Source organism: Microcebus murinus, chromosome 4, assembly GCF_040939455.1.
Source record: "Microcebus murinus isolate Inina chromosome 4, M.murinus_Inina_mat1.0, whole genome shotgun sequence".
In the NCBI taxonomy this organism is placed as follows: Eukaryota; Metazoa; Chordata; class Mammalia; order Primates; family Cheirogaleidae; genus Microcebus; species Microcebus murinus.
In genome coordinates this window covers 84,323,672-84,350,846 of record NC_134107.1, presented here as the reverse complement: position 1 = coordinate 84,350,846, position 27,175 = coordinate 84,323,672, and the positions used below count along the sequence as shown (strand labels likewise).

The window sequence follows — 27,175 nt, the reverse complement described above, 5'->3', positions numbered from 1 at the left end:
CCCCACATCAGTTTTTTTGGATTGATTACTTCCTCTTGAAACTTACCCTGAAAATATCCTCATTCTCTGTGAATATTTAAAGTTCAAACTTTAAATACATACTCTTCTTTCACAATATTTATAAAAATGTTGGTTTTAGAGAATATACCAAATCTAGTTACTTCTGGATATTACTTTTATTTCTATTTTGCCTGTTATCTTTTTGTACCTCTGAGCTATGGTGGCAGTGGTTAAAACATATATTTTTGTCATTGTGGTTGTCTTAATGTTTTCTGGGTAAGTTAGTATGATTGAAAAGATCTCTGTATTCAGAAGCTCTTGATTCTAGAATACTTTCGGTCATGCCGGTCAAAATTTCCCTTCCTCAGGGAAGGGCTATAGTTCTGAATTTTATTGTTTCATATTTTTATATCCTTTACATGTAAAGGACAATATCACAACACAAAAAGACTACAATAGAAAAAAAAAAACATTATCTGAGAATTAATTAATATGAACTGCCATAATGTGATAAAATATAGCATGTATACTTTAGGTTAATCTTTATTTACCTAAGTTTTAATTTTCTAATAAATAGAAAAAATCATTTCAGGAAGGTAAATTATTTCCATTTTAATATAATTTTGCAATCACTTTTATAATCTATCTATAAAATACAGGCTATTTTGAAAGAAAGAAGATGATTGTTCACTGATATATAATAACAAAACAAATTTTTGTACATTCAAACATCTAGTGAGCTGAGGAATAACAATTATCAGCATAGTACTCCCACAAATCTTCAAAAGGACTTTATGATTTTTTTTCCCTTTTTCTTCTTTAGTGGACTCAGATTCTTGAAGAATTTTGAGCTCAAGGACTAATCAAGTGACTACTCTCCAAAAAACATTATCTCTAAATTGTTATTATGAGAAAGGTTGTTTATCACATTAATTGATATATGAGTTGTATTTAACTCATGCTAGTTTTGACCCCTGGGGCCTCGTGAAGCACATGTCACTCACACGTCTCTGCCTTTGGAGCTGCATGAACTATTTTTCAAGTTGCATATAACTCATGCACAGAAAACAATAAAAATAACAAATTTTTCATTAATTAAAAAGGATCATTTTGTTTTCGAAGTTTTTATTCTATTTTTGTAATAAAACACCGTGGCCCCAAGGAAAAATAATTTTTTTTCTAGTGTGGTAGTCAATGTGTTAAATAACATTAACACCTTCATTTGTACCAAAAGGAACTGTAATTTTAAAAAAAGTATGTAACTGCCAAACAACCAACTCCTTCCTCCCCAAATCTTCATAAACGGAAAGGTTTTGTATTACTCCTGAGTTCTCAGAAAAATCTCTGCTGGAGAGTTCTAAATAAATGTCTGATATTTAATCAGCTTTGCTCTTGAATTGTTAAAGGTAGGCCATAAACTGAGCCCAGGTGGATGTTTTTAGAAAGCTGATGTGGGCTATTAGAAGACTGGTTCTCACTAGAAACATGTGTTAACCAAAAATTCCTTAATGAAGACTGTCCTATTCATAGTCCCAGGAGGAATTTAATTCATTGATTGCAAGCTTCAGTGCTTTAGCAAACATTGAGGAAAAAATGTTAAAAAAGCACTCACACTGGTTTTTAAATTTACGCTGCTAAAGTCTCATTTTCACCTTTATCAGTTCACCTGGTGAGACTCCAACCCTGTACTTTTTAAGTTAGGAGATAATCTACAGAAAATTATCTAATTAAATTCAATTTAATCTCAATTGTGTATTTAAGGGTCTGTTCTACAAATTGACCTATTCATTTTTAAATTAGGGGCTTCTTGCCCTACTCTCTTTTATGTTCTCCATCTCTCCCTAGTTCCTTTTTTCCTTCTTCAACAAAACACTGCACCACATCTCACAGATTAAGGTACCGTTTTTGTATCTAGGACACTTTTCTTTGCTATGTTTTTTTTTTTGTTTGTTTGTTTTTTGAGACAAAATCTCACTTTGTTGCCCAGGCTAGAGTGAGTGCCATGGCATCAGCCTAGCTCACAGCAACCTCAAACTCCTGAGCTCAAGTGATCCTGCCTCAGCCTCCCAAGTAGCTTGAACTACAGGCATGCATCACCATGCCCGGCTAATTTTTTCTATATATATTAGTTGGCCAATTAATTTCTTTCTATTTATAGTAGAGACGGGGTCTCACTCTTACTCAGGCTGGTTTCGAACTCCTGACCTTGAGCAATCGCCCACCTCGGCCTCCCAGAGTACTTAGGATTACAGGCGTGAGTCACTGTGCCCGGCCCTCTATGCTATGTTTTGATTAGTGGAGGGAGAGCGCAGAAATTATTTGAGGCGATTGAGTGGTAGTGATAATAATACTAATACATTAACAAGACACAGAACTGAATTTTGATTCATGTTGCTGAGCTTGCTATTCTAAATTAAATGCTTGCATAGGGTGAGAACCTGTGGGATTTACCCAATCATCTGATTTCATATATTGCTTAATAAATCTGCGAGCATTCCTCAAATGTAACCGCAAACTCTTCTACTTTTATTCCGGCCTTCTTCTTTTCCTTCTGGCCCATGACTTTTTAAAGTGTGGTAGGGCCTGGCTATGGTGCAGCCAGTAGGTTGCATGACTACAGCATAAGTAGTCATTTCAGAATTCATATCTAAACCAGATGGGAAGCAGGATCATTTCAATGGAACGCTCCCCAAAATAATCCTTTAATGTTCTTACTGGATGTGATCCTGCAAGTGTCAGGGCCCTGGGCTACATTAATATTGCATTTCTTAGAAATAAAATATTTGGGACATTTTACAACTTCATTTTTTATAAAACTGCCTTTTATTTGTTATCTTACTTCAAAATGTCTTTCAGTTTTTTAAATAATTCTGGATATGCATTATTTCCAGCAACCCATTCATCCATATATATATTTAACAGATATATTTTGAATGTCTCCATGTGCCCAGACTGGCAAGCCACTGGAGTTATGTTGATGAACAAGACATAGTCCTTTCCCTCAGGAATTTAATATTCTGCAATACGAATTTTTTTTTACTTTCCCATGACACTTTCAAAGAAATTATAAAGCACTTTTGAGTATCTTCAAAGCCTCAGAGAGAAGTCTTTACTTAGTTTTAAAGACAGCAAAATATAGAATATATTGTTTCTACATTAAAAGACTTTAATTCCTCCATAATGTGTTCAACACAAATTAATGTGCTAAGTGGATAATTATGTGCCTAGGACACTTTTCTAGTTAATGAGAAATAAGGATTTTCCCAAACTAATGTGTTTGAACAACTTGTTGAATTTATCCATTTTTACTCTTATTTTATAGGATAGCTTACAACTTCATATAGTATCAGTTATAGAGGGAAAAGGTGTCTGACCATGCTTCCCATTGGAGATTTGCGATTTTTAATTTCATTTCATTGCCCTGTCATTGTCTTATCTTGCCTGTTGGCCATGGTCAAATCACTGGCAATCTGCCCCCTTAAAAGGAAGCTGTCGAGGTATGTTGTCGTTTTGGACTTGAAAAAAATCTTAAATGCCACATTATTCAGCCCCCTAAGGTATTGGGAAACAGTAACCAGAGAGATGACATGGTACATCTAATGCTGCTGTTTGTAGTAGCACTGGAGAAAAGTTACCAGGACTAGAATGAGGAAGAGCTGAATTCAAGACTCAGTTCTTACAAATACCATATATTCTTTTGCCTTAGAACAAATCACTTTAACTTGTCTGTGTTGGTTTTGATTACCTGCTAAAGTAAACAAAAAAATTAATTTTTATAGACAGAATAAAAACCGTAATATTTACTACCTTTTTGTCAACTTATTTTTATGATGAACTTACAAAATGGATGCTTATAAACTATACTGCACCCCACACAAATTGAGCTCGCTGTGGTTGTTTAGCAGCAGAAGTGGAACTGTATGGTTTACATATATCATTCAGGTATACCCTGCATAAACATTGTCACTAAGACATTGTAGGATCATGAAACAACCATTTTACTAATGATATTTTGTAATGAGTCCCTTTGCAAGTTGGGAATTTCCTGACATAATGGCTCTTTCTGGCTTTTGGCTTGTAGCTGAAGAATATAGGGTTTGCGACTATCAATCATGCTACTGGCTCCTGGCTGTCTTATGGGGATAATGGGGCAAATAGACATGTTTGTACTGTTCCACTGAGTTTGTATGAGGTAGCACATCTGGTAACTATATCATTGTTTGTTCCTATGGACTCATTGATGAAATATTTTAATCCTTACTTCAACAATTTAGTATTTTCCTTTGGCATCCTATGTTGTCATGGATAACATTATGATATGAGAAGAAATAAAAGTATTAGCATTATTTATAGTTTTTTCCTTAAGAATTATTATATGTGAAGATGGATTATCAGGTACATCTATTGGGATTAGGGGTGACTTCTCCCTGAATGGGGAAAGGTGGGTAAGGAGGGAGACCCAGATGCTGACTGTCGAAGGCACTGGGGTGGGTAGCCTCTTGCCATAGGACGTTATTGCCAGAATGATGTCCAGGAAGAGGTTCCAAGGTCAAAGACAGGAAAGTGAGTCCAAGACAGGTCATCAGTCAAGCAGAGGAGACGCAAAACCAGACGTAAGTTACAGACTCAAAGCAAGGAGGTGGAGGAACAAGCGAAGTTGAGAATAAGAAGCAGTATAGTAGAATGTGTGAGATGGTCAGTGGTTTTTAAACTTTCGGGTGCATCAGAATCACCTGGAGGGTTTATTAATACATATAGTGCTGGGCTTCAGCCCTGGCATGTCTGTTTCTATAGGTCTGGGATGGGGCCTGATAATTTGCATTTCTAACAAGCTCCTAAGTGATGTCAGTATTGCTGATCTGGGAACAGCACTTTGAGAACCATTGATCTAGATGAATTCCAGAGATAAAGTGATCTTACCTACAGTGAGATTTCATGAGTTCCTCAGATACTTGGTTGGGTGAGCTGAGTTTGTTAAGACAAATACAACATTGTGTGTTTTTTTCCATTTTAATTGGCTTTTTTTAAAGTCAAATGCATGGTTTAGAGCAGAGGTCCTCAAACTTTTTAAACAGGGGGCCAGTTCACTGTCCCTCAAAACGCTGGAGGGCCGGACTATAGTTTAAAAAAAAACTATGAACAAATTCCTATGCACACTGCACATATCTTATTTTGAAGTTAAAAAACAAATGGGCAAAAACACCGGCAAGTGGCCCACGGGCAGTAGTTTGAGGACGCCTGGTTTAGAGTTTATGAGAACACAGACTTCCTTCTATACTAAAATGCAGTAAGAATTAATATTCTTGCCATATAAACATATATAGGAATTATTCCCTCTGTATAAAAAGTGGTTTATTTCCTATTTTTATAGTTTAACAGCTAGAACAGAGCTACAGTTAAGCCTATATACTCTGAAAGTAGACAGCCTCGAGTCAAATCTTGATTCCACCACTAGCTTTGTGCCTTGAGGTCACAAATTTCTTAAGCTCTCAGAACTTCTTTTGTGAAGTGGGGTATTATCAATTGCATAAGGTTGTTTTGAGGATTCAATGAAGTAGTGGCTATAAACCACTTATTGGAGTACCTGGCACATAATAATTGCTCCACAAATGTTAGCCATCATTGGAACATCAAAGTAAAGGCCTTTGTTCAGGAATGTGACTTTGCATACTTTGTTAGCTCAAGTTTAACCTGATAAGTTGTTTTCTATATCTATAATTCATTATAACTCTTCTGCTAAGAATAGTCCTGAGTTGGCATGAAGTTATAAACTATATATAAACAGTATGATTCAAAAGTCAAAGTGGTTTACAGAGAGCAAAGAATCTAAAATCGCCTCTAGCAAATTTCAGACTAAGAAGGAAGAACATCTTCTCTATAGCATAGTGGTTAAGAGCATAAACTCTGGAACCAGATTGCCTGGATTTGTATTCTGACTACACTCTTCAGTAGTAATGTGACCCTGAGCGAGTTATGTGTAACCTCTCTGTTCCCTAGAATCATCATCTGCAAAATAGTGGTAATAATAATAGCTATCTCAGAAAGTTGTTATAAATATATAGGACCACACACGCATACATGCTCACACACTGTCTCACACACATACAGGAGGTCACATATATGTAAAGTGATTAGACACTACAAATAAAACATAACATACAAAGACTTAGAATAATGCCAGGCTCAAAATAAGCACTAGAGAAGTGTTTTCTGTTATTCATATTTAGTTTATGTATGTGTATCTTCTGGCAGAATTTTGGTTTTAGGGGAAAAGAAATCAGAAAATTTGTAATTTTTCCCTCCTCTCTAGTTCAACATTCTACAGCATAGGTTCATGGTAAATTTTTAGGAATTGGTTCCAGGACCCCTTCTCCCTCAATACCCCTAATCTCTCTAAAGTCACCAAAATCCACAGATGCTCAAGTCCCTTTATAAAATGGTATAGTATTTGCATATGACTTATGCACACCCTCCCATATACTTTAAATTATGTCTAGATTACTTATAATACCTAATACTGTATTGCTTAGGAAATAATGACAAGAAAAAAAATCTGTGCATGTTCTGTACAGACACAACCATCTTTTAAAAAAAAAAAAAAAACATTTTCAGTCTGTGGTTGGTTGAATCTGCAGATGTGAAACCCATGGAGGACCTATTGTACTATCTTAATCAAGCTACCTAAGGAAGAAAGCCACTCTCTCTACCTCTTCTATAGCCTTCTTAAAAATATAATTGGCATTTCATTTATGAACAGAGTTAGTACCTTTAAGACAATGTAGCCATTATTGATGTTCTAGAAAAAAGAGGTCCTGTTTGTACTTACAACAATTTCTAGAAGTGTACTTTCAAAGGATGTCAATGACTTTGTTACTGCCAAGTTCTGTGGTCTTCTCTCTGTTTGTTGTTCCCTGGTCATCTTCTGCATTTGACATTATTAACTACTCTGTCCTTGAAATCATCCCTTTCCTGGGCAGCCTGACTTAGACAGGGCTTTCCTCCTAGCCATGACTTCGCAGATTTCCCTGGCACTCCTTTTGTCACCTGCTGCTTCCTGGGCACAGTCTCCCAGCACCAAGCCTCACCTTCCCTCCTCTCAATGCTTCCTTGGAGGACTCACTGATTCCCAAGCCTCTCCCTTCCCTCTTCAAGCTAAGGCCTCCCATTTGTTCTATTCTCTCAGCTCAGTTCTAGCCCCATAACCCCAAAAGCCTGCTAAAGTTTTCACTTGAATTCTTAAAAAACTTTTCCCCTCACAGTACCCCTGAGTATTAATAATACCACGCTGATCCCAGTCCCTGGGCTTAGCATGTTACTGCTACCTCTGACCCATCCCTCTACATCCCTTCCTTAAAGTTCATTTTGATTCCCCATGGTGCCTCACTGCCCCTCACTGCTACTTGCCCTTGTAGACCAGGACCTTGTCACTCTCACAACTACTTCCTAGGAGATATTGCCACTGTAGGCACTCTCAGGCCTTTCAATGAACAGTTTGCCCATCCCAGGGAGTTCCTGTTTCTACCCACATTAATGCAGATGCTTCTCGGGGTGGCTTTCTAATATTTTCATAGTTTGCATTTAAAGCCTGTAGGCCCGTATGTCTTACATGGCCCCACTCAGACTCTGCTCCGGGCAGGCCTCTTGCCAGGATCCCCGAACATACCTAGTATTCCCCACGTCAGCCCTTGCTGCTCTCCTGCCTCTGAGCAATCACTGCATTTACATTCTGCACTTGCTACTCCTTTGTGCCTGTTTACATTTGTGCAGGATGCATCAGCGTCGTTTTCAGGGTGTATGAATACACAAACCTTTCTTTAAACATGTTTAAATTATATTCAAATGTAGCAGAGCATCTGGAACAGTAAAGAAGGAACTCATAAAACCACTGAATATTACCTCTGAAAGAGACCAAAGAGAGAATGTTCCGCCCAATTCCCTTATACAAATGAAGAATCTGAACCCCTGAGATAGATATTTTTAAAATTAATAGTTACATATTTAGATTTGTGGTTACCTTGTATTCATGGAAAATGGTATCCAGTTGCCATTTACATTATTGGCATAGAGTTTTATTTTAGAATAAATTTGCTTTTGTTTATAAATATTAATTTAAAGAGAACCGTTAAATAGAAGTAACAAAATATGGCAAAAATTGTGAGAGTAATACTCAAGTGATAGAGGTCTTGAAAATACTGTAATCTAATATGATTAGAGTCTGTGCTTACTAAGTAAATATTGACTGATAGTTCACATCAGTCAACCTAGAAAACAGCTGTTAGACCCATTTCTTAAAAGTCCCTTATGACAAAATGAGCAAACATTAATTTTCACAGCTACATTTTTATCATAAGGTCAAAGGAATAGAAGATTAAAGGGTCAACTGGCAAAAAATGCTTTGGGGCTACTAGGAGTTTACCTAGTTGCTGTGCTCGCTGGAGGTGGTGGTGTAACTGCAGGCCAGTGCTCTGGTCGAGAGGCAGGGAGTGGGGACATCTTTCAACCACCCATTGCTCTCCCTAGGACTCTCCCTGCCACTAAAGTTTAGCTGGATAAGCTGCAACACGTTCGATATGGAATGAGTCCATAAAATGTTTAAATTTTCATATGCACAAAAACATTAAAAAAGAGAGAGCCCTTTGCATTTTACATGCCAATTCTTATTCATCCTCCCTTTCTTATTTTGGGAGTTTTAACAACCACCCTCAGCAGCCCTGCCTCATAGTGGTTTCCACCAGCAAAGTTAGCCTCCCCGACCAGGCTCACTGAATTATAGGCCTCGGAGTAAACTCTCTGCGGGGAAACACAAATAGACTGCTGCAGCTGGACCTGTGTTTATGGTGGGGCCTAAAAAGCCAAAATCTAAAATGCAAAGAACTCTGAGTATACGGAGACATGAAAAGGGGATCCATCCACCATGCAAGACAATTCTGATGCAGACCACTCATAGTTAAGCCAAATTTCACAGGTTAAAGGCAGAGGCCCTACAAAACTGCACTCACGCCAGACACCAGCTGCAAGTCTGCGAGGGGCCCCAGGCCACCTGCTCTTCTGACCAACTGGATACAAATTCAGGAGTCCCCACGAGCCCCTCAGTTTTGATAATTTGCTGGAACAACTCACAGAATTCCAGAAAGCACTGTATTTACCATTAAAGTTTTATTATTAGACCAGCCAAATAAAGAGATACGTAGGGTGACGTCTAGGAGAGTCCCCAAGCATGAAGCTTGGAATGGTGTCCTCAGGACCCATTCCCCTCCTGGTACATCAGTGTGTATCCCCAATTAGAAGCTTACCCAAGTCTTGAGTACCAGAGTTTTTATTGAGTTTTCATTATGCGGGCATGATTGATTGAATCATTGTCAACATGATTGGACTCAATCTCCCACCCACCCCACTTCTATCCCAGGAGGTGGGAGGGAGGTCAGACTGATATCACATGGCTCAAAGCCCTGACCCTTTAATCTCATGGTCAGTGTTCCTGGCCTGGCCAGCTCTAACCCTGGAACTGTCTTTGGGCCCACAGAGAGTCACCTCATTAGCATAAACTCATATGTGGTCCCAAAGGCCCATCACGAATAACAAAAACATTTCTGTCACTTGAGAAATTTCAGGGGTTTGGGAGCTCCCTCTCAAGAACCCAAGACAAAGCCAGATAAATTCTTTATTACACAACTTATAGAAAATACAGTAAGAATTGGACCTATTTTAAGTCATAGAAAACAAAGGCAAAAAAAATTACAATTTTTGTTGGGGAAGGATGATAAATTTGAAAGTTTTTGCTGATTTTAAATACAATCTAAACCTGAGTTCTGAGGTAATTGCTAGTTTTTGCTTGTGAAGAATGATGTTAATAGACCTTCCAAAGTATAAAATATTATACATGGAGTCTAGATTTGTGAAGAATTTGGGGAAGTGGGGAATAATAGGAGAAATATATATTACTTGTTTAACCAGAAAGCTACCCACTGGGAAATGTCATTTGAATATGAAATAAATGGTCCTCACACATAATAAAGGCCTTTTCATTTTTCACTCATTCATTCATTCAACAATATTTATTGAGTACCTCATCTGCTAGTCACTGGACATATATTGTTACACTTTCAGTATAATAAAAAATATTTGTTGATTTGCATTTCATAGAAAAGGGGAAGAATGAACTATTTGAAACTATTGGCTGATTTAAACTGCAATCTAAATGAACTTGTGTTCTGAGATAATTGTTAGTTTTTGCTAGTCAAGAATGATGTTAAGAGAGCCCCAGAGTAGGAAGTAGTAGGCAAAAAGTCTAGATTTGTGAGGAATTCAGGGAAGTGAGGAATAATAGGAGAAATATATGTTGCTTGTTTAACCAGGAGCCTGCCATCTGGTCTTAATATTTTTAAGCGAAATCAAGAAGTGTTTTGAAATGTGATGTGTTATAAACTGTTCTTTTTTTTTTACTTTCCTGTAATTGGAGCAACATACTAATTTCTACAAGTTGTGACTACTAACAGAGAGCAATCACCTCACAGACTTGTACCGAAGAGACGAGACCATCCAGGTGACGGGAAACGGCCACGTGCAGAGTCCTCGCTTCCCCAACAGCTACCCCAGGAACCTGCTCCTGACCTGGCGGCTGCGTTCCCAGGAGAAGACAAGGATCCAGCTCGTGTTCGACAACCAGTTTGGATTAGAGGAGGCAGAAAATGATATCTGTAGGTAAGTGAAAAAGCATCCACGTTAGAGTACTCTTCCAAGAAGGAAAAAAAAAAAAAAAAGATGAATGTAAAGCATCACATCAAATGTTCCTTTTGAGCCCTTTAGACTTACTTGAAATGTGTCACTTCTTTTTCCAAAAGCCTTGATGTCAACCCCAGTAGACAAAGTAGCATAGACTGCTGCTTCTGCTGCCGAGGGCCTAATAACCTGGCACAACTCGCAGAAACTCATTTCCACATCTGTCAGGACTGCAGGACTCCCAAAGAAGGGGGTAATCTCGTGGTCCTGGGCCTTTCCAGGCACAGAACAGCCTTTGTGAACACGTGGATGCACCCAACATCCCAGGTCCCCTGCAACTGCATCATATGGCCCCAGTCAAAGCCTGCCATGTGCTTAGAGAGCATCAACCTGCATTGGGCTCCAGGTGACGCAGCCATGGTAAGTGTAATGATTTTCCCCAGCACTGGGAGAAAGTGGCTGGGGACTGTCAGGGCCTGACCCTGAATTCATAGCGTTAAGGCCTCAGATATATGTAGGAAACACACCCAGAGTCCGTGTGCTCCTCAGATGGGTCTGTTTCTTGCACTTTCCAGGTCAGGAGTAAAAGATGAAAGCCATACCTGATAATCTTCTCCCTTCTTAGCATATTTATCAAAGAAAGCCTGGGCTGTTGTTCTTTGAATTATCCGCTCACAGTATTTTACTCACTTAATTAGCATGTGTAAGACTTGGCCTGTATTTTTTTTTCCTTTTTGTACTTTACTGCACTCACTCGTTCTGCATTGCCAATGAACTACTGAACTGCTAAATCCTTTCAGCAGGTTTATTTTCCTTTGAATAATAAAAAGAGGTTCCTCAAATTTGTTTGCCCTTTGTTGCATGTTTATTATGCTGACAGCTTTTATTATGTTCCTATTTTTCTGAGAATGACAGCAGTGACTATTATTTTCTGGGACCATAGAGGGTAATGTATGCCAGAAAGCAGAGACCAATGCATACAGAAAGAGCTAGTTAATATTTACAAAGAGAATAAACTAATGCTCATCTTACATCTTTTCAACCTGGAAAAAAAGAGAACTAATTTTCTGTGCTAAAAAAATAAAATAATAAAATCATGGAATAAAAAGCACTATTAAGAGATTATTTTTTAAAAAAGATTATTAAAAGTGATGACATGCAAGGTACCATGATCTGTTTCTACCCACAGAACACTTCTGACACCAAAGGTGGTGAGTTTCATTCCCACACCAGTCAATTTTCCAACACTCACTGGTGTCCTTCAATTTAATTCTGACACTACCTACCTGGAGTTAGTATCAGATCCCACAAGTTAAGGGCTTAGCCTCCACGTTTAATGCTAGTTGCAGGTCCCAGGCTTCCCATACCTCTGACTGACCAACTATAAATCAGAGGGTTCCAAAACTCCTCTCATTGGGTTTGATAATTTGTTACAACAGGTCACAAAATTTAAGGAAACACTCTACTTGCTATTACCAGTGTATTATAGGGGCTATGACTCAGGAACAAATGGAAGTGATGCACAGGCAGGGCATGTGGAAAGGGTGCACCCTTCTTTGGGTGTACCACCTTGATGTGTTCACCAGCCTGGAAGCTCTCTGAACCCTCTACTTAGGAGCTTTTATGGAAGTTTTATTCCGTAGGCATGATTGATTACATCATTGGTGATTGATCTCAGTCTCCAGGCCCTGTCACCTTCCCAGAGGTCCAGAGCTGGGGTCAGAAGTTCCAACCCTCTAATAATGTCTCATCTGGGTCTTGCTGTTGACCAGCCCCCATTCTGAAGCTACCTCGGGTCACCTCATTAGCTAAACTCTGATATGGTTGAAAGGGTGCTTATTATGAATGGTGAAAGATGCTCCTCACACTGCATCACTCAGAAATTCCAAGGGTTTTAGAAGTCCTGTGCCAGGAACCAGAAACCAAGATCATATATATGGTTCTGATTATATCACAGTATCATAGAAAGGAAGCCAGGGCTCCACAACTGAGCTGGAGTTTTTATACTGGCAATGAACTCTTTTGGTATCCTGACCTCAAAAATAGGAGAGGAAGAGTTAGGATGGTTTCCTTTCTGGATCCTTCATCAAATCTAGTTGCTCCTCAGAATTTATGAAAAGAGGTAAAAGAATAAGAGGTAAAAAAGAGGAGAGGAGGAAGTGAGAGAGACAGGCTTGCCTCAGAATCCACCCTAGGAAATAAAATGGTGCTTGCTCTCTTGACTTAAGATTCAGAGTTAAAATTACACTGATGCTGTGTTTTTTTAAGCAAAAGTGACCTATTCTGTTATAACAAAGTTTCAAGTATACACATACTCTTTGCAGTAAATATGATTTACACACATTGTGTACAAAATGAAATGCAATTGACTTCCTACCATCTGTTCCAAAGCCTCCTTGATGTTTACCTTATAATATTTTATTGCTTGAATGATTCTTTGTTAGTGCCTTTCACCTTCTAAGCACCATACAAACGTTAAGTAATTAATTTACACAGCACCCAAGAGACATCCAGCTGGTAAAATTATATAAGCCTCCTTATTATGCCAGTTTCCATAAGGAAACTGAGGCAAAGGACATAAGGGCCTCATAAATCACTGTCAAAGAAATGTAGTCACCATATCATTATTTTTTACTTACTCCTTAGATTATTACCCTGCCCAGTCCAGTAACAGCTCTGAGGTCCATGGGTAAGACCAGGAAAGCTATATTGGTGTTTCTTTATATTCAGACATGATGTTTCTTATGCTGATTCCTTCTGGTAATCATGACAGAGAAATATAGTATGGATGTGAGACTTCTGCCACTGTTCACCCTGAATGCCCATCATCTGTGTGTTAAAACGTTAGCATCTGACATAATTTTGGGAAAGGCAGAGTGAAGAAGTAGGATGCTGAAGAAGTAAGATGCTGATGACCAGAACAGAGAAGCAGATAGTTCATCTCATCAGGTCGAATGTTCCAAGATCTTAAGGTTCTGAAAATAGAATAAGTGATCCCTAGAAGATGCAAACTCTGCCACTGAGGGTGTCGTAGAATGTGATGAAATGATGGGGTTCTAGGGAGGGACATCGGAGAATCCAGTGGTCACGAGGAATAACAAAATAGGCCTTGCTGTCTTCTTCAGTCCTGGGATTCTGTATTTCTGTGACCACAGCTAGAGGTCTGTGATCTGAGGCTCATTCAACCAGCACAGATTTTTCCATTATTGGTTAGCTTTGTATCTGTCCTTTACCGTGTGATAAATTTTATATTTTATGATATGATCCTTCCAAAAATTTTCAAAAAAAGAATATAGTAAATCATATCTGTATACATTTATTTATTTTCTATAATGAAAATGCTGATTCTGTAGGCTACGTAGATATCGATCATTTACTTTCTAGAGAAAGTACTGAATGTGATAGACATTAATTCAAAGTGAGAATTTGTTTGACAAACTTTATACAGTTAATATTTGGCCATATAATTAGAGTTGCATCTCCTAAAATATGCCAACAGATCATCGTTATTAGTTTTTCCAAGAAACCTTTCTAAGCCAGATGTTCAGAAAGTAGCCCGTTTTGATTATTGATGACTTGGGAAATAGATGAGTAAAGTTTGAATCTGGAAAACTTAATCCAAAAATTAGCTTTCCTTTTAACATTTCTGTAGGCTATAATTTTCATTTCAGATGGTAGTTATGAGAAATCATATATGCTAGTTTTAATTTCTCAGTGAAAGTACGAATTTCAAAATCTACTGTAATCAAAATGTGTTCATTATGTCAAATTGATTCTAGGTATGATTTTGTGGAAGTTGAAGATATATCTGAAACTAGCACTGTTATTAGAGGACGATGGTGTGGACACAAGGAAGTTCCTCCAAGGATAACATCAAGAACAAACCAAATTAAAATAACATTCAAGTCCGATGACTACTTTGTGGCTAAACCTGGATTCAAGATTTATTATTCTTTTGTGGTAAGTAGCTTAACCACCCTGTGATTAAAAGCAGACACTGGTTTCATGCAGTATACAGATCGTTTTCTATGATATAAATACAGTGGCGTGAGTGTGATTGAACTTTATTAATTCCTTATGGCATGATTTGTTCTTACCTTATGGTCAAAATATTAAAGTCTTCATTAGTAAGAAATATCATTTGGGGTCTATTAAGTCAAACTTTGGGCCCTACCTTTTGAAAGAGAGCATAGTAAATAGAAAAAGGAAAATAGTTTATTGTAAAGCAGGTTAGAAGTTACCTTTCATTCCATTAAAGCAAGGTAAATGTATAGCCAAATAGGAGGTATGTGAGAGTTGAACAGGCTTTAAGAATGAAAGCTAAAGAAAATAATTTCTCTTTTGGTTTGAAAATTTGTGTATAAATTTCATAGCAGGAAAAGGTCCTGATGATTTTAATTTAAATTATGACCCAGATTTGGGAATGGTGTATGTTATAATCATGCAAGCCTCAGTGTTTGCTAGCATCTTTAAAACCATAATGTCCAACTCAGGACTCAAGAGTGTGAATCCTGTTGGCTACCCCCTGAGCTCCTTTTGTTGTCTCGCCTCTATTTAAACACCTCAGCAGGTGTTTCCAACTTTAAATGGTTCTGATTGTTAGACAATGTTCAATCTCATACTGAGTCAAAATCTACAATGTAGTTAATTTTAGTTGTTGAGTTACAGGCAAGCATGTATCTTCTTTACTCATTCATTCATTAACAAAACAATATGAAGTTCCTGCTGTTTGTCAGACACTCTGATAGATACAGTAGTTACAAGGTAAATAAGACAGACAAGGTCCTTGAACCTCCTGCAGTTTATAGTCAGATGGAGATGACAAATAATTAAAAAGCAATTAGCCAAGAATGTCTGTAAGACAGAAGAAATGGGTGCTCTAGATTAAGTCCATGTAGACATTGGGATTATTTTGCCTAAATAGTATCTTAAATACCCCTGAATGCTTCAACTGTTGATAGCGTACTGCCTTTTGTTACTGGCATTAGTTTTCACTCTCACTGGGCTTATCTCTGTCCCTTTTCCCAGTGTGGACGCCAGAATAAAACACAGTACTATAAATGGCATCAATTTGTTGGGTTCTTCTTCTCTTACGAATTAAATTTAGAATAGGAAATCTTATTTTATGTTTTAATCTGATGGTTCTTTGCATTATGGTGAGTTATTAAACACTAAGTGAATTCTACATCAGAACATTGTAAGTGAAAAAATAGCATGTGCTGACACTGGTTCCAGTTTTAACTTGAAAATAATCCATCAAGCATGCTTTCCATTATTGCAAACCCACACAGTGCTGCTCAGTATTAAAATTGAAATGTGAACCTTTGGTTTCCACGTTTCTTCACTTTTTAATGTGTTCAGTGATGCATCTGTTCACAGTCGCTCTGGACAGAGCAGGCTTGGCGTGTTAGAATGGTGATGGATGGGCTTAGTGAAGGATCTTTTTCCCTTTAAAATAACAAGCACTATTAGTGCTAATGTTTGATTATAACTAAGCTGAATGGTCCATAAGTCAGTAATAAATACCCTAACACAATGTCTTTAAAGCAAAACAATTCTATTGGTAGAAGGCAGTGCAAGTATGGGTTTCAGGAAAAAGGAGTATTCCTGTTGCAGATGTTTTAGGTTATGGCACAGGCTCATCACTCATCTCTTAGCCAATGTTAAGTGGAATATTGGGCAGCCTTGGTAGTTTGGATGTAAAGTGTTTGGCATCACTCCACTCGTTTACCTCCATCGGTATATGGAATTTTTTTTTTTTTTTTTTTTTTTTGAGACAGAGTCTCACTTTGTTGCCCAGGCTAGAGTGAGTGCCATGGCATCAGCCTAGCTCACAGCAACCTCAAACTCCTGGGCTCAAGCAATCCTGCTGCCTCAGCCTCCCGAGTAGCTGGGACTACAGGCATGCGCCACCATGCCCGGCTAATTTTTTCTATATGTATTAGTTGGCCAATTAATTTCTTTCTATTTATAGTAGAGACGGGGTCTCGCTCTTGCTCAGGCTGGTTTCAAATTCCTGGCCTCGAGCAATCCACCTGCCTCGGCCTCCCAGAGTGCTAGGATTACAGGCGTGAGCCACCGCGCCCGGCCGGAATTTTGTTTTTTTTTAAAGAAATGATGATAACTCTAATATTTTTGTGTATTTCTCAACTGGTCTCTTAGTCTGCATCCTTTGAGAATAGCTACAGACTCTTTCCCCTTCTGAATAGGCTTCTGGCAGTAATTATGGTCAACTAGGGCCAAAGTGCTTTGATGGCTGAATTCCAAGAGGTAGAATGAGCTTAACTTCCAGGTATGTACAGACTCTAGACCGTGTGGTTTTTTGATAAAATTCATCTGTTTGATTCTTGGCTCAGTAGGGGTAGAAGGTCACATATGGCTTGACCACTGTATTGAGAAGATCACTTTATGCATGTTTAAGTTTTACTTAGACAGACTTTAACGATGGGTTTATAAACTCAAGAGACCAGGCATGAAACTGAAAGTGAGCCACGTATAAATTAACAAACAGGGAGACAGTGAGATTAAGAATGGCAAGCCCTCTTCAAGTGTATTTAAATAATGTTTTTTAGAATGCTAAACACCTCCAGGGGATGGAAGCAGCTGTTTTGCAAGCCCTATTTTAAGCAACGGTAGGTGCTAGAGAATGTGAGCCTTAAGAATAGTCTCTGAGGAGTCAAAGTGCTCCTGGAAAATGGCAGGTAGCTGTTAGGATAGGTCAGGATCACCTCCCGTTTCATCTTTACCTTTCCCTTTTGTGCTTCCCGTGGAACTTCTCTGCTCTTCCCACCTCAGTGACTCTCAGGTGTGCAATGACTTCTCCTGTGGCTATAAGTAGTAGGTGCCCAAGAGAATAAGAGCCCATTAATCTGAAATCAAATAGACATGGGCCATGCTCATAACATCTTTGGAAACACACAGTGTACATTTTTAGTCAATTTTTCACTCCAGCAAACTGCGGAGACTAATGGACAACATCAAGGTATCTTATTTCCGGTTGAAAAGGATGCTGATATTACAATTTTGTGTGATATACTTGGAACTGAATCTTCTACCATTTTTCGGCACCTGTCACAGTCCCCTCCTAGGGCAGGGCAGCATAGCCACATGGGACCAGAGCTGGACTGTAAAGCATACTTCAGATTGAAGGCAGGTCTCACTGGTTACTAATGGTATGTTACTGAATAAGCCTTTTCCCCTTTGCTTTTACATCTTTAACATGGGGATAATAATTGGAGTTGGTATGCGATTTTAAAACAATAACGAATACTTAGCACAGTGCCTAGCATATAGTAAGTGCTCGATAAATGGTGATAATGATTCTACATTTGCCATCACAAATTATGTCCATATCTGTCTCTTCCAGATAAATGGCAATGAACATTTTGAGGGTAGGTCAAGTATCTTATTCCTATGCTAGACATGACTAGACAGTGTGTTTGTTGAATTGATGCTTTCTTAAGAATATGACTCACAAGAACTGCCTAATTTCATCTCCTTGCTCTCCTGCTCAGCCTTGTTTTCTGGTTTCACTCTATTCAGGAGAATAGATACCTTCAGAAAGCGCAATTAAGTAAAGTGGGTAATTATCAAACACTTGGTAGCAAAATATGATTATTTAAATAAATTAGGATCTCCCACCAAAAATCCAGTTTATTGGAGAATGAATGAATGGTTGAATGATTAGGAATCTTCTTGTGAAGACCACTAAGTAGATTATTAGAAAGGTGTCATAGGGTCCCTATGGACTATGTGCAGAGAAGTGAACAGACATGGATATGAATTTCAGCTCTGCTGTTAACAGCTCAGGTTTTTCAACTGTAAAATGGTGATAATACTGCTGGACTTTTGGCAGTTGAGCTGATTAAATTAAACAAATTTTATAAACCGCTCTGCCTGGAACTTACTAATTACTCAAATATCTGCTGCTATGATTGTTGTCATTATCACTGGTCTTATTATTATCATGTCAGGTGACAGGTAATCTCGTACAAATAGCCCACTTGTCTGGGGGGGGGGGGGCCTACACACATGAATGTGCACTCTCACCATATTCACATTCTTCATCCAAAGTAGAAACATTTTATTGTATATTGTAACAAACATGAGAACTTTTATTTGTGTTTGTGTGTGTGTAATGTAAGGTCCATTTTTTTTAATTCAAAAATAAAAAATTAAGTCATTGCAAGCTACTCAAACTTTCTTGGTTTATTAATAAAGTCTAGTTTACATTATAAATTGAAATTTACTAATACCTTTTATAAACACTTTCTAATATAAAAGAATTATTTTATCAGACCAGTTGCTTAACTGTAAATCTCTGCAGTTTGAATTAAACTTCAAGTGGTGCAGTTAAGATTTCCACTGAGATTAAAACTCAAGTGAAGCATGATTTTGCATAAAAATGATTATTTAAAATAGAGAAAAAAGAAAAAGAAGGAGATGGAGAAGAAAAGGAGAAGGAGGAGGAGAACCCAGGAGTTGAACAAGATAAGATTCTCAGTTATAGTAGCTTTTGCAGGTTCTGATTTTGCTTACCCAAAATTTACCAGTTTGGTGAAACAAAAAACAATATAAGAACAACAAAATAAAGGTGGGCAATTTATCCTTATCTGACTAAGCTGAATTCTTATACAAAGCTAGAGAGTAAAGGAACTCATTCATTTAGTAAAGTGTGGAAATTTCACCTGTAATCGCACAGCCAGTTAAAAATTGTTGACCGTTCTGAACATCCAGCAGCCAGGACCATATATAGAGCCAAGGACTGCCAATGTGGGGACGGTGATCCCCACAGAAGATTGTGTTTACCTCAGTTGCTTTTGCTTAAATATAACCCACTAGAGGTTTGAGAGCTGCAGGAGTTGTAATACAGTTGCATAAATGCCTACCGTGAGCCAGACAAGGTATGCCCAGGGCTCTGGAGACACAGCAGTGAGGAAGTCAGGCAGAGTCTCTGCTCTCAGGAACTTGCATGGTAGTAGGTGAAAAAAGACAGTCAACACGTATGTAGGGAAGTACATATACATGTACAAACATAAATCATTTGAAGTTCAATAAAGGCACATAAAAGAGAGTAACGTGAAGAAGAGTGACTCAGAAGGGACCCATTATAGCTAGGGAGTCAAAGATGATCTATGGATGTAATATTTCATTTGAGACCAGAAATATTAGAAGGAGGCCACAATACAAAGCTATGGGAGAAGAATGCAGTCAGCAAAAGAAGGGTAAATGCTAAGGCCCTGAAACAGAAAAGCAAAGCCATCTTTCCTTTGGTCGAAATGGTTCTCTTGGTGCCTGAGCACTCAGGCTGCTGGAAGGATGCAAACATAAGACGGGGAAGCAGAAAAGTAGCTAACTCCTCTCTCAGTCAAGAATGAGGAAGGAGGCTTCTTATCCTTATCTCAGCTCATCCCATTTTGGATATATCTCTGGTCTTTCTGCATGTGGATGGGATAAAGTAGTTAAAACCAGAGGGTCAGCTAAGGCCAGACGCCAAAATAATTGTCAGTGAGACACTAAACAAAGTCTGGACAGAAAGAAAGCTGGGGCATGGTCAAGGTCAGACAGGAGGAAAGCAGAGCAAGAGAGACAAATGTCTGCTCCAGAACCCCTGGGTAAATGTGGGTGCAGTAGGCTGGCAAGCCTGGGACCTTCAGTGGATCTCAGTTGAAGCACACATTCTTTGTGAACAGAGTCTCACTGTTGCACAATTTCATAGACAGGGGTAGGTAAGTGATTTTATTTAATATTTCACAAACATGTTCTAAAATTTTACCAATTACAGAGATGATTTTGATGAACTTGTTTTCTCTTTCAGAAGGTTGAATGAGGCAGTTACTTTAATCAGATTGCTTTCCTAAAGCCTGGATACATAGTGAGAACTTCAATAGAGTGTATGGGAGAGTGAAGAGCAAAATTTAATGTAATTCTGGAGTGAAGGATAACTTGGCAAAGGGTATGGCTAGCTGTAAAAACAAATGGTAATGAGTAAGGAGAATAAAAGGAAAGTTGGGCTTTTTCTGGTGGAAGGGGAACAGAAGAGGAGGTAGATAAGAAAGTGTTAAGGGACTGGGAGGAGACCAGAAAGTGAGGTGAAATGAAACCCCATGATAATACTGTTTGGGCCTGCCTTAGTCATACATTTGTTTCAATGTATTATTCAACAGACTTTATTAAACATCTATCAATTGTACCACACACAGTGATAAATACTGGATATAGAGTAGTGGACAAAATAGAGAAGGTCCCTGCCCCTATAGAACTTACAATTTGGTGGGCACAGTCCTGATAATAATAACAATAATACTCATATTATAAACGATAATAATAGAAAGAATAACAACAGTATCTGACCCTGTGGATTACTGTAAGGAGTACATGTATGAGGCACTGTATGTAAAGCGTTTAATGCAGTGCCTGGCATGTCATAAACAATCTGCTGCTATTAAGTCATGTGTTAAAGCATCCCCGTAAAGACTGGCTTAGGGAAAATATACGATTTAGAGCTGCACCATCTTAGAGATCTAGTGCCAACCCTTTTATTTTACAAGCGAAGCGATAAACACAGGTCAGGTAACTTTCCAAGTGAGTACAGAGTTAGGAATATGCCCATAGTCACCCATGTGCCACTATCCACAAGATATGAAAGCTGTGGGCCCACTCCAAAGAAAAATAAATGCATCCAAAATTGTGCATAAAATTGCAAGGGGCCCCCTGAATCTCATCCATGATGTCCTCTAGATACACAGATGCAATTAAGAACCCCACACATATTGCCTGTGCGTGTTAACTGACTTGTGGAGTGTTGTCTTGCATGTTGAGTAGTCCTTGCCGACACAAGCAGTGTTTGAAATAATACTTTACTACTGTAATTAATATTCCTCATAAACCCCATTTGCTAATCACATGAGCAGATGACTCCCTCATGTGCTGTGTAAACACATCTTCAGCATTGAGAGGGAAGCTGCTTAATGACACTTGGAAAGTTCAGTATCCTGTTTATCTAGTATTTAATTATTTGGGCATGCTGCAAGTAAACTTTTATCCTTGAAAACCAGAAAGATGTAGTGATTTTAGATGACTGTGCCTCTCTATAGACATATAACCTTCTTTTTAACCATGCTCTTTCTTGCACAAATATTTTGGTAGATGAAGAAAATGAGAAAACGAAGAAGGGAAAAGCTATTCAACTATATTAGAAAATGGCTTGCACATTTAAGATATGCCGAATACAGAGTAGTATTTCTTTCTTAAAAAGTGATGATGAAGAAGTGAGCCTCAGTAAAAAATATCTCCACGTATGTTCACTTATAAATTCGACAAATATTTCTGAAGACGTACTGTGGCTAATAAGAAAATGATAGTCCTGAGGGGAAGAAAGGTAAACAATTATAAAACAGTGTGAATCAGGAGTGATGAAATATGCGAGGAGTATTTGGGGCACACAGGAAGAAGAGAATTTACCCCACCGAGACTGGCATTGCTGGGCTGTGTCAGGGAAGGGAGAGTGTCCTAGGAAGAGGGCACTGCCCAAATAAAGGCCAGAAAAAGCAAGATATTTCAGAATATCCTGATGAGTTACAGTGTTGCAGGTATAAGGATGCTAAGCATGTACTCTCTTTTCTTCATATTAGACAGTATATGAGAAATATAAGAAGCTAAAAGGACATCAAAAATATAACAGCTTTATTAATGGGGTCCCAGAAATGCCAATGCCTGGGACTCCTCTATAAAACTAGAATCGAGAACTTGGCTGGGATGGAGAGCCTAAATGGGTGTGTACTAAAACTTGATGCAAATTCAGACCCAAGGATGCTTGGGAGGGCTTCAAGGTCGATGAGACAGATATGGGTACACCAACACACTCCTCCCACTGCATGGAAGAGCACTGTCTGGCCATAAATATCCTGGTCACACACAAGCAGGACAGCGAGCAAGGCAGGTAGACGCCAGGCGCAGCTTGCTTAGCACATAGACCCAGGGAGCGGAGAACCAAGACCCTTCCCAATGAGTGGTGCCAGAAGCACAGCCTAAAAGAGAAATGGGCTAGAGGATGTGGGTGAGGGAAAAGAAAGAGGATGGAAGAAGTGATGAAAGGGAAAAAATACTTGAAGAAAGAGACCAAAAATGTTTGTTGATGTCTCTATTTCTATGAGCTGATGCAGTAACGTGGGAAGAGAGTTTCTGCCCACGAGAGTGCAAAGGGCTATGCACCCATGAAGGATCCAGGCCCAGGGTGATTTTTATGTGTTAGGTTTACTCATCAGTCACCTTTGGTAACAGTCCTGGGAACTCAGTTCTACCCACTGTGGTCCTAAGGAGACCTCACTGACCTGCTCTGTTCTCTGTAAGCATCAGCCATCCTGACTGGGGAGTTAAAGATCCCGTGAACATTAGAGAAAGGCCAGCCTCTGCTTACAAGTGAATGAAAGAACTAAAAATCTATCATATAGAGAGGACTCATCCAGCCTTGAAAACAACTGTCCTGAATGTTCTCTGTATCAGTGGGAATGTGACAGATTAAGGCTACCCTCCATTCAAGATTGCTTCTTTCACCTGTGAGAAAATTGAGCTACATATTCAAAGTGACTCTTTCTTTATTTCACAGTTGAAAATGGGGCCAGACGCAAAAAAAAAAGGAGATTGAAAAGGCATAGAGCCACATCTGAAAATGAGAGATACATGAATAAATAATCAAGTAATCATTGTTTCTTGGCTGGGCCCTGCTAATCGCTTTCTGGTCAGTCTCCCGCCCTCCTGTCTCCCCTACCTTCAGTCTGCCCTGCACCTGGCTGTCAGCCAAAGTAGAGCTGTGATCACATTTTCCAGCTGAAAAATTGGGAATGACTCTGTGTTTCCTCTGGAAAAATGTTCAGATACCCCCCTCTGATCCTGGGGGCCTTCCACGTTCTGACTCCAACCTAACATTCTAGCTGCAACTCTCTCTTCCCCCCACACACATTCTTCTTTCCACACAAACAGCATTATCCCCCGATGGCCCTGTCATCTCATGATTTCTCACCTCTCATCCTTGGCAATTAAATGCCCTATATATAAATTTCCTCAAGAATCCAAGCCCTCCTCTGCCTGGCAAAGCCATGTTCATGTCAAAAATATTGCTATGTCTTAAAAAAAAAAAATGACTAGTCTTTAGCTCCTCAACCACATAGACGCTGGCATTCCGTCAAGTACCCAGATTGCTGTTCTTCATCAACATTACGGCTTTTCAAAGAAAAAATAAGGTACACATATGCATACTTTTGAAAATATATAGAAAAGTTTAAAAAGAAAGAAAAAAAGAAACACCCGTAGTTCCCATCACTCAAACACAACCACCATGAATATTCTGGCATGTTTCTTTCCAGACTTTTTAATCCGTAGAAACCCATGCGCAGGCCTCACCATGTCTGCTAGAGTGAAAGCTCCTTGAGGGTAGGGAGTAGCTTACTCCTGCAGAGTCTGTCATAGAGCATTACACTAAGTAGGCCTCATAATGTTCAATTGAGCTGAACCAACGAGCATCCATTGAGTACCTAAGATAATGTGCAATAGTTTGGAGTACAAGCAATAAAAAGCAACGCCAAATAATGTATAAAGAGAAAATATATTAACAGACCATGGCCCGTGTTTATAGGATCCTGAAAGAATTGCTCCCTCCCACTCTAATGTTGCAATCATTACAAACTGATACATACCCTTTAGCTACTTTGTTCCAGGACTGACTGGGCATTTGGGGGGGTGGGGGAGTAGGGAGCTTTGGTTTAGGGATGAAGTGATGGAGGTTGGGGGAGGTGGACATTGCAGGGTCCAACGTCAGGGAAATAGTAGAGTAGAAATGTAGCACATGACTAGGCATTCTAATTCTAAAGTCTGTATCCACAGTGATTTAACCTCAAGGAGGCATTTGATTGCATCACTAACAGACTGTGTAATTCTGACATCATAGCAGACAAGATTCGGGTCCTTTGTTGATGTGACTGCTGAGATGACCTTCCTCATGAACAGCAGCAGCCGCCTGAAAGACTCAGGGCTTCCTAGTAATCGTTAAAGGTCTCAGGATCCTGATAGTCTATCCTTCTAGCAGGTCTTTGCTGAGGCCTTAAGAGCTTTCCAGGTTTTTAAGACACTCCAAAGCCATTCATTGGATTTTTTCTGGTTTTGTGTACAAAGTAGAGTATATGTGAGTTAGAAACACCCAAGTTCAAATATGTGCATTATCTATGAGACCTGAGACATGTCATTTAAACTTTTGAAGCTGTTGTTTCTTCATTTATAAAATAGGAAGAAATCACTTGCATCATCAGGCTGCTTAAAGATTAGCTTTAAAATCTGTGGGTTTGGTGCACAGTCTGTGTGCAACAGATGGAGCTATTATTACTGTTACTATTAAATGTCTTCCAAGGGTGTCTTGGTCTGTTTTCTGTTGCTATAACTATTCAGTTATAAATAAATTTATAAAGAAGATAATTTTTTTTCTTGCAGTTCTAGAGGCTGGGAAGTCCAAGGTCAAGAGGCTTCATATGATGAGGGTCTTCTCGCTGGTGGGAACTCTGCAGGGTCCCGAGGTGGTGCAGGGCATCGCATGGTGAGGGGGTTCACAAGAGACAGCCAGCCTGGGATTTTATAACAGACCCACTCTCATGATGCCTCTACCCACTCCTATGATAACCTACTAATCCATTAACCCATTAATCCATGAATGAGTTCATCCATTCATGAGAGCAGAGCCCTCAAGACCCAGTCACCTCTTAAAGGCTCCACCTCCTAATACTGTTACATTGGGGATTAGTTTCACCAGGAGTTTTGGGGGGAAAATGCATTCAGACCATAGCAGTGGGTTAGAATCAAATTAAGTATCTGCCTTAGTTTCAGGCTGCTATACCAGAGCCTGAGCAGCTTATAAACAATAGAAATGTATTCCTTACAGTTCTGGAGTTCTTGAGATCAGGGTGCCAGCATGATCCGGTTCTGGTGAGGACCCTTGTCTGGGTTGCAAAGTGCGGAAGACTTCCCATGTCCACACATAACCGAAAGTGAGTGAGCTCTCTGGGGTCTCTTTTATAAGGGCACTAATTCCATTCAAGAGGTCTCATCTCCCGAAGGCCCCACCTCCCAATAGCATCACATTGGCGGTTAGAATTTCAATGTACAAATTCGGGGGGTAACATAAATACTCAGTCCAACAGTATCCAAGGTCCTTGGCAGTACCCAACAACCCTGGCTGTGTTGGGAGGACCAGAAGCCAAAAACTGTAACTAGCTTCATTTGGCCATGCTGTATCAGATGTACCTTCCCTTCCCTAGGTGATCAGTGCCTTTTGAACTGTTCATGAAAATATCTTGAAATATACCTTTAATATTTTAGGATTCCAATTTTAATAGTAAATCTGGACTTGAAAAGTTTCTTGATGTCACTCTGTAGAAAGGCATTCATTTCTCATCTAATTCTACAAAACACTATGCAAACAGCCCTTGACATATTCGTTTGGCTCAAAGGCAAGCCGCGTTTCTGAAGAGTATGGCTGTTCAAGGTCAGAAGTAGTCCATGTGATCTGGCTTTTTCTTTTTTCTTGAAATGCTAAAACCAGATATTTAAAAAAAAAAAAAAAAAAAAAAAAAAAAACAGGCATACTGGCTCACACCCATAATCCCAGTAATCCCAGTGACTCTGGAGGCTGAAGTGGGAGGATGGCTTGAGTCCAGGAGTTCAAGACAACAAAGTGAGATGCTGTCTCAAAAATTTAAATAAGAAAAACTAGCTATACATAGTGATGTACACCTGTAGTCCCAGCTACTGAGGAGGCTAAAGCAGGAGGATTGCTTAAGCCCAGGAATTTGAGGTTTCAGTGAGCAATGATCACACCACTGCACTCCAGCCTGGATGACAGAGCAAGACTCTGGCTCTTTAAAAAAAAAAAAAGGACACTAAAACCTCCTAATATTTTAATATCTACTATAACAGACAAAAAAGAAATATGAGTAATAGAAACATGAATACAAAGTTACTCCATTTAGCCCTGGGAGATAACCTAGAATAGGAAGTAGTTTTTAATTAGTTAAAAAAAAAAAAAAAAACAAGAACCATATATCCAAAGTCTTAACTAAAAAAAAAAATTTCCGATGGAATATCAGGTTAGACAGAGCTCTAATTTTATATTTCAGACCAGTACCTAATTTTGATTTAATGTTACAGTTAGTTTCAATAAACCATTGTGAATGATTCCCTTTTTTTCTGAGGTTTTTGTAAAACTATCCCTTGTATAACAACAACAACAACAACAAAAAACATGTTCTATGTTTTAGCATAAAAATAAAAAAAAAATAGTTACTTTTCAGGCCAGTTGCAGGCAGAATGGCAACACAGATCTTTTACGTCTTATAATCGTCTACAAACGTGCCCCACCCATCATCCTTGTATTCCATCCTCACCAAATGCCCAGAAGTTCCTTTCCTCACAG

At 38.9% G+C, this 27,175-nt stretch overlaps 1 protein-coding gene across 2 annotated transcripts in view; it reads left to right on the top strand.

Annotated features, from left to right (window-relative positions):
• The window catches only part of PDGFD (platelet derived growth factor D), a 233,306-nt gene that overhangs the window by 146,329 nt on the left and 59,802 nt on the right, over nucleotides 1–27,175 (top strand). The window contains exons 2-3 of one of the 2 annotated variants that reach the window (XM_012770510.2): nucleotides 10,515–10,701; nucleotides 14,499–14,679. In XM_012770510.2, the coding sequence (XP_012625964.1) occupies nucleotides 10,515–10,701; nucleotides 14,499–14,679 (368 nt within the window). Of the gene's footprint in view, nucleotides 1–10,496; nucleotides 10,702–14,498; nucleotides 14,680–27,175 lie in introns of both variants that reach the window. The other variant, XM_012770509.2, reaches the window with a different exon arrangement.